General features: G+C 66.6%; 1 protein-coding gene across 2 annotated transcripts in view; it reads left to right on the top strand.

Moving 5' to 3' along the window:
- Positions 1-6,932, top strand: part of TNNT1 (troponin T1, slow skeletal type) — a 12,042-nt gene extending 5,110 nt beyond the window's left edge. For both annotated transcript variants that reach the window (XM_075917474.1, XM_075917473.1), the window contains 9 exons: positions 1,333-1,354; positions 2,975-3,038; positions 3,273-3,389; positions 3,757-3,834; positions 3,921-4,031; positions 4,343-4,452; positions 6,122-6,212; positions 6,300-6,340; positions 6,810-6,932. In XM_075917474.1, coding sequence (XP_075773589.1) covers positions 3,291-3,389; positions 3,757-3,834; positions 3,921-4,031; positions 4,343-4,452; positions 6,122-6,212; positions 6,300-6,340; positions 6,810-6,855 — 576 coding nt within the window. In that variant the 5' untranslated portion in view covers positions 1,333-1,354; positions 2,975-3,038; positions 3,273-3,290 and the 3' untranslated portion in view covers positions 6,856-6,932. The remainder of the gene's footprint in view (positions 1-1,332; positions 1,355-2,974; positions 3,039-3,272; positions 3,390-3,756; positions 3,835-3,920; positions 4,032-4,342; positions 4,453-6,121; positions 6,213-6,299; positions 6,341-6,809) is intronic.
- The last annotated feature ends 242 nt before the right edge of the window (positions 6,933-7,174 follow it).

Here is a 7,174-nt window from a genome sequence, read left to right as displayed (position 1 = left end):
CTCTGCCCAGCCCAGGGCGGCCCCGCCGTACGTTTCTCTATATATCTCAGCCCGCGGGGGTGGGGCGCTTCCCGTGCTGGGCTGCGATATATACATGGGCTCCCGTGAACCCCGCGTGCGTGGCCGGCGCTGCATGCGTCCCCGTGCATGGGTGGCGAGTGTGCTCCCATGTATCCGTGCCGAGTCGGGTGCGCAGCCCGGGCGGGACTGAAGAACGTACCTGTACGCCCAGCGGCCGTATGGGGTACAGTTCGGTTCCTCGGTGCATGGCCAGGACCCAAATATACATTCACGGGGCTCTGTTGTTGCAAGGGAAGGTCTGTGCTCAGCTTCCCCTGGGACCAATCTGGAGTCACCCTGTTTGAAATGGGCATGGAACAGGGTACTCGTATCATCCCCCAGGACAATCGGGAGTCACTCCTGTTTGCAGTGGGGACAGGGAAGGGTTCTGGTCTTACTCCCCAGGTCAATCCGGAGTCACTCCTGTTTGCAGTGGGAACAGGGAAGGGTTCTGGTCTTACTCCCCAGGTCAATCCGGAGTCACTCCTGTTTGCAGTGGGAACAGGGAAGGGTTCTGGTCTTACTCCCCAGGTCAATCCGGAGTCACTCCTGTTTGCAGTGGGGACAGGGAAGGGTTCTGGTCTTACTCCCCAGGTCAATCCGGAGTCACTCCTGTTTGCAGAGGACCTGAGTTCTAATCTCAGCTTCTCCAGGACAATCTGGAATCACTCCCATTTGCAGTGGGGATGGGTCACGTCTCCCAGATCTGGAGTCACTGGAGAGAGGGCTGCAGGGGAGGGCGGGGCGGGTGGGGTGCTGAATGTATATGAGCCTCTGTCCATACAGAGACCCAACAGCTGCAGTTTGCTCGCTTCTAAAACTACTCACGAGATACAAGGTCTGGGTCCCCTGGGGGGGGGGGAATGTTCAGCCCCCCCCCAAAATACCTTCCATTGGAAGGACTTTTTTGCCCCCCTACAGCCTCCTCCATCTTCACCCTCCTCCAAATCCTTTGTGGCTATTTCCGGTGCTGCTCCCTGCTCCTGCCCTTGCAGCTCCCCAGACCTGATGGATTTTCTCCTTCTCCTCAGGGATGCATTTTTCTTCCTCTGTTCCCCCCCCCTCTCTGGTTTTATTTAACAGCCCGGTTTGCTCCCCGCGCCGTGTCCCCGCCCCCCCCCCCAATTCTCATCCCGCCCTCGTGAAGGCGCTCAGCTGCAGACAGGCAGAGTATCGGGGCCTTTCTTGCTACAAGGGTTTTGGGGTGTCCCCCCCACCCCCCTGCAAGCTGTTTCCCTCCCTCTAATAGTGTTTTTCTTGTTCTCTTGACAGAAGAGGAGCGTCCCAAACCCAGGTAACTGGGGTACCCATGGGGGGTCAGATAGGGGATCCCTGCTTCCTTTTATCCCTGGGGTGCAGCTAGCACCCAAGAAATCAGAGCAGAATATGCCACAGTCTGGACAGAAGTGCTGTCCCCCAAGTGACTGTGTACCCAGCCCCTGTGCTCCACCCCAGAGGGGCCGCATTGCAGTACCGGGTGTAGGAGTCCTGTGTACCCAGCCCCTGTGCTCCACCCCAGAGGGGCCGCATTGCAGTACCGGGTGTAGGAGTCCTGTGTACCCAGCCCCTGTGCTCCGCCCCAGAGGGGCCGCATTGCAGTACCGGGTGTAGGAGTCCTGTGTACCCAGCCCCTGTGCTCCACCCCAGAGGGGCCGCATTGCAGTACCGGGTGTGGGGGCCCTGTGCACCCAGCCCCTGCGCTCCACCCCAGAGGGGCCGCATTGCAGTACCGGGTGTAGGAGTCCTGTGTACCCAGCCCCTGTGCTCCACCCCAGAGGGGCCGCATTGCAGTACCGGGTGTAGGAGTCCTGTGTACCCAGCCCCTGTGCTCCACCCCAGAGGGGCCGCATTGCAGTACCGGGTGTAGGAGTCCTGTGTACCCAGCCCCTGTGCTCCACCCCAGAGGGGCCGCATTGCAGTACCGGGTGTAGGAGTCCTGTGTACCCAGCCCCTGTGCTCCACCCCAGAGGGGCCGCATTACAGTACTGGGTGTGGGGGCCCTGTGCACCCAGCCCCTGTGCTCCACCCCAGAGGGGCCGCATTGCAGTACCGGGTGTAGGAGTCCTGTGCACCCAGCCCCTGTGCTCCACCCCAGAGGGGCCGCATTGCAGTACCGGGTGTAGGAGTCCTGTGCACCCAGCCCCTGTGCTCCACCCCAGAGGGGCCGCATTGCAGTACCGGGTGTAGGAGTCCTGTGCACCCAGCCCCTGTGCTCCACCCCAGAGGGGCCGCATTGCAGTACCGGGTGTAGGAGTCCTGTGCACCCAGCCCCTGTGCTCCACCCCAGAGGGGCCGCATTGCAGTACCGGGTGTAGGAGTCCTGTGTACCCAGCCCCTGTGCTCCACCCTAGAGGGGCCGCATTGCAGTACCGGGTGTAGGAGTCCTGTGCACCCAGCCCCTGTGCTCCACCCCAGAGGGGCCACATTGCAGTACTGGGTGTGGGGGTCCTGTGCACCCAGCCCCTGTGCTCCACCCCAGAGGGGCCACATTGCAGTACTCGGTGTGGGGGCCCTGTGCACCCAGCCCCTGTGCTCCACCCCAGAGGGGCCGCATTACAGTACTGGGTGTGGGGGCCCTGTGCACCCAGCCCCTGTGCTCCACCCCAGAGGGGCTGCATTGCAGCATTGGGTGTGGGGGCCCTGTGTACCGAGGCCCCATGCTGCACCCAGAGGGGCCGCATTGCAGTACCGGGTGTAGGAGTCCTGTGCACCCAGCCCCTGTGCTCCACCCCAGAGGGGCTGCATTGCAGCATTGGGTGTGGGGGCCCTGTGTACCGAGGCCCCATGCTCCACCCAGAGGGGCTGCACCTCAGGGAGCAGCGAGGGGATCTGAGCTTGTAGCTGTTGTAATATTCCAAGCGTGAACCCCTTTCCTCCTTGTCATGTTTCCTATTCCTCCCCCTTCCCCCCCCAGCAGGCCGGTGGTTCCCCAACTGGCCCCCCCGAAGATCCCCGATGGAGAGAGAGTGGACTTTGATGTGAGTGCTGCAAGAGAGCCCCCGCTGGGCTGCAGGGGGCAGGATGGGGAGTCACTGGGGGTGCCCTGCCCTGGCAGTCAGTGCTGGCCCAAATAATGCAGGGGCGCTGGGCTGCAGGGGGCGGGGGTCAGGGCGGGGGCTCAACAGGGCGTGCTGGCCTGGGGAGAATGGGGGGCCAGCAGGAGGTGCTCTCCCCGCTCGGGCCAGCCCAGCTGATGCGGTCCCTCCCCCCAGGATATTCACCGCAAGCGCATGGAGAAGGACCTGTTGGAGCTGCAGACACTCATCGACGTGCACTTTGACCAGCGCAAGAAGGAGGAGGAGGAGCTCATCGGCCTGATGGAGAGGATTGTGGGTGCCAGGGAGAGTGGGGAGCACAGTGGGTACATGGGGGGGCCACTGTGTGTCCCGGGGGTACGAGGGGCAGGCAGGGGAACCGTGAGGGCGTAGGGCACAGCGTGGGGCGTGCCAGGTGGGTGGTGGATATGAGGGGCATGCCAGGTGGGTGGCTGGGGTGTGCAGGGCATGCCAGGCGGGTGTCAAGTCCAAGGGGTGTGCCAGGCGGGGTCAGGTGTGAGGGGCGTGCCAGGCGGGTGGTGGGCATGTGGGGTGAATGGCAGATGCGTGGGGCATGCCAGGCGATTGTGGGGAAGAGGCAGGGTAGGTCGGGGGCACTGTGGGTGGCCGACCACCCTGACCCAGGCCGGGCCCCTGGCAGGAGCGCCGGCGAGCGGAACGGAATGAGCAGGTGCGGTTCCGGACGGAGAAGGAGCGAGAACGCCAGGCCAAGCTAGCGGTGAGTGCCCCCAGCTGCCCTGGCCTGGTGGGGGAGCATCCCCTCCCATCTGTGCCCTCCATCGCTGACAGCTCCCCCCCATGCAGGAAGAGAAGCTGCGGAAGGAGGAGGAGGAGGCCAAGAAACGGGCTGAAGACGACGCCAAGAAGAAGAAGGTTCTGTCCACCATGCCTCATTTCGGCGGCTATCTGGTCAAGGTGAGCGGGGTGGGGACACTGCAGGGGGCTGCAGCCCCAGAGAGCGGGGGGCTCTGGAGTCAAGGCTGTCCCCAGGGCTGCAGTGGGGGGTATGGTCTAGAAATCACCAGCCGCCCCACCCCAGAAGCAGCTGCATGGAAGCGCCAGGCGAGCAGTCCCCGCAGAACCAGCCCTTGTGCCCCACACCAGAGAGGCCACGTCCCGGTGCCGGGCCAAGGGCCCCCCTGCACCCAGCCCCCACCCCAGAAGGGCTGCCTCTAGAGGGAGCCTGTGTTGACATGTGTCCCCCCCCCCCCCGTGCCGTTCGCCAGGCCGAGCAGAAGCGGGGCAAGCGGCAGACCGGGAGGGAGATGAAGAACCGGATCTTGGCCGAGCGACGGAGGCCCCTAAACATCGAAAGCATGAGGGAGGATGAGCTGAGGTACCAGGGAGCGGGAGGGGGGGCACCAGGGGACTTCATTTCCCATGATGCTCTGTGCTTGGTTCCTATTTCCCAGCATCCCCTGGGCTTAGCCGCTGTTGCTGCCTTGGGCATCTAGGCTATCCTTTCCCATGATGCACTGCACTCACCGCCCCCCTCCCCATTTCCCATGATCCCCTGGGGTTATCCAGCATTGCTACCTTGGCCCTCTATGCCCCTATTTCCCATGATGCTCTGCAGCATGTTTCTGTTTCCCATGATGAGCCTTTGGGGTTCACCAGCTGATTGCTACGTTGGTCATTGGTGTCCATTTCCCAAGGTGCTCTGCCCTTTCCTCCCATGATCCCCTGGGATCGGCCGGCACCGCGCCCTTGGCCGTCCACACGCCGCTTTCCCCCGCTGCCCTGGTATCAGCCGGCACCGCGCCCTTGGCCGCCCACACGCCGCTTTCCCCCGCTGCCCTGGTATCAGCCGGCACCGCGCCCTTGGCCGTCCACGCGCCGCTTTCCCCCGCTGCCCTGGTATCGGCCGGCACCGCGCCCTTGGCCGTCCACGCGCCGCTTTCCCCCGCTGCCCTGGTATCAGCCGGCACCGCGCCCTTGGCCGTCCACACGCCGCTTTCCCCCGCTGCCCTGGTATCAGCCGGCACCGCGCCCTTGGCCGTCCACGCGCCGCTTTCCCCCGCTGCCCTGGTATCAGCCGGCACCGCGCCCTTGGCCGTCCACGCGCCGCTTTCCCCCGCTGCCCTGGTATCGGCCAGCACCGCGCCCTTGGCCGTCCACGCGCCGCTTTCCCCCGCTGCCCTGGTATCAGCTGGCACCGCGCCCTTGGCCGTCCACACGCCGCTTTCCCCCACTGCCCTGGTATCGGCCAGCACCGCGCCCTTGGCCGTCCACACGCCGCTTTCCCCCGCTGCCCTGGTATCAGCCAGCACCGCGCCCTTGGCCGTCCACACGCCGCTTTCCCCCGCTGCCCTGGTATCAGCCGGCACCGCGCCCTTGGCCGTCCACACGCCGCTTTCCCCCGCTGCCCTGGTATCAGCCGGCACCGCGCCCTTGGCCGGCCACGCGCCGCTTTCCCCCGCTGCCCTGGTATCGGCCGGCACCGCACCCTTGGCCGTCCACGCGCCGCTTTCCCCCGCTGCCCTGGTATCGGCCAGCACCGCGCCCTTGGCCGGCCACGCGCCGCTTTCCCCCCGCTGCCCTGGTATCGGCCAGCACCGCGCCCTTGGCCGTCCACGCGCCACTTTCCCCCGTTGCCCTGGTATCAGCCGGCACCGCGCCCTTGGCCGTCCACGCGCCACTTTCCCCCGTTGCCCTGGTATCAGCCGGCACCGCGCCCTTGGCCGTCCACGCGCCGCTTTCCCCCGCTGCCCTGGTATCAGCCGGCACCGCACCCTTGGCCGTCCACGTGCCGCTTTCCCCCACTGCCCTGGTATCAGCCGGCACCGCACCCTTGGCCGTCCACACGCCGCTTTCCCCCGCTGCCCTGGTATCAGCCGGCACCGCGCCCTTGGCCGTCCACACGCCGCTTTCCCCCGCTGCCCTGGTATCGGCTGGTCCAGGACACCCTGGCGCTGTGCGCGCTTCTTTCCCATTGCGTTCTGGGCACGAGGGGCTCTGACCAGCTCCCCTCCCCGATCCCGACGTGTCTCCCTCTGGCCCTGCAGGGAGAAGGCCAAGGAGCTGCACGAGTGGATCCACCAGCTGGAGTCAGAGAAGTTTGACCTCATGGAGAAACTCAAGTACCAGAAATACGAGGTGAGGGAAGCGGGGCTGGTCCTGCCGGGCTGGGGATGGGGGGGAAATTGAGGCAGCTGGGTAATAACCCGCTTCCTCCCCCCCCAGATCAACGTCCTTTACAACCGCATCAGCCATGCCCAGAAGTTGTGAGTAGCCTCCCTTGCCTCGGGTCTGGGCCAGAGACTGACCCCCAGCCCCCCCATCGCTGGTCCCCAGGGGGGACGGGGGCACTGGGATCCGGGGGGGAGGGGCATAGAGGGCCGGGGGGGGTCGGGATCCTGGGGGGGAGGGGCACAGGGGGAAGAGCCGGGGGGGGTCGGGATCCTGGGGGGGAGGGGCACAGGGGGAAGGGCCGGGGGGGTCGGGATCCCGGGGGGGGAGGGGCACAGGGGGAAGGGCCGGGGGGGTCGGGATCCCGGGGGGGGAGGGGCACAGGGGGAAGGGCCGGGGGGGTCGGGATCCCGGGGGAGGAGGGGCACAGGGGGAAGAGCCGGGGGGGGTCGGGATCCGGGGGGGGAGGGGCACAGGGGGCAGGGCCGGGGGGGGGCCGGGATCCCGGGGGGCGGGGCCAAGGGCGCTGGCTCGTGTCTCACCCTCCCCCCTTTTCTCCCGCAGCAAGAAGGGGGCGCCCAAGGGCCGCCTGGGCGGACGCTGGAAATGAGCCCGGAGCCGACCCCCCCCCCCCCGCGCCCACGTGGGCGGACCCCGCCCCCCAATAAAGCGGCCCCGCCCCCCGCAGTCGTAGCCTCCGCGTGGTTTGTGTCGGGGGGGGGGGAGAGCGGGACACAGCCCCGCCTCCGAAACATTGAGGGGGCGGGGCCTGTGTGAGCCCCGCCCACAAGGGGAGGAGCCAGGGGGTCGGCACGCGGTGGGGGGGCGGGCCGGTGCTGCCAGGGCCAAAGAAGTGCCAGGCATCCCGTGAGCCTTTGCGGGGGAGGCGGTGCTGCAGCTCAGCCGGTAGGGGGCGGGGCCGAGCTCAG

The sequence above is a fragment of the Pelodiscus sinensis genome, unplaced genomic scaffold, assembly GCF_049634645.1.
Source record: "Pelodiscus sinensis isolate JC-2024 unplaced genomic scaffold, ASM4963464v1 ctg86, whole genome shotgun sequence".
Taxonomy (NCBI): Eukaryota; Metazoa; Chordata; order Testudines; family Trionychidae; genus Pelodiscus; species Pelodiscus sinensis.
Note: the sequence above shows the minus strand (reverse complement) of the source record. Positions and strands in the feature narration are given on the sequence as shown.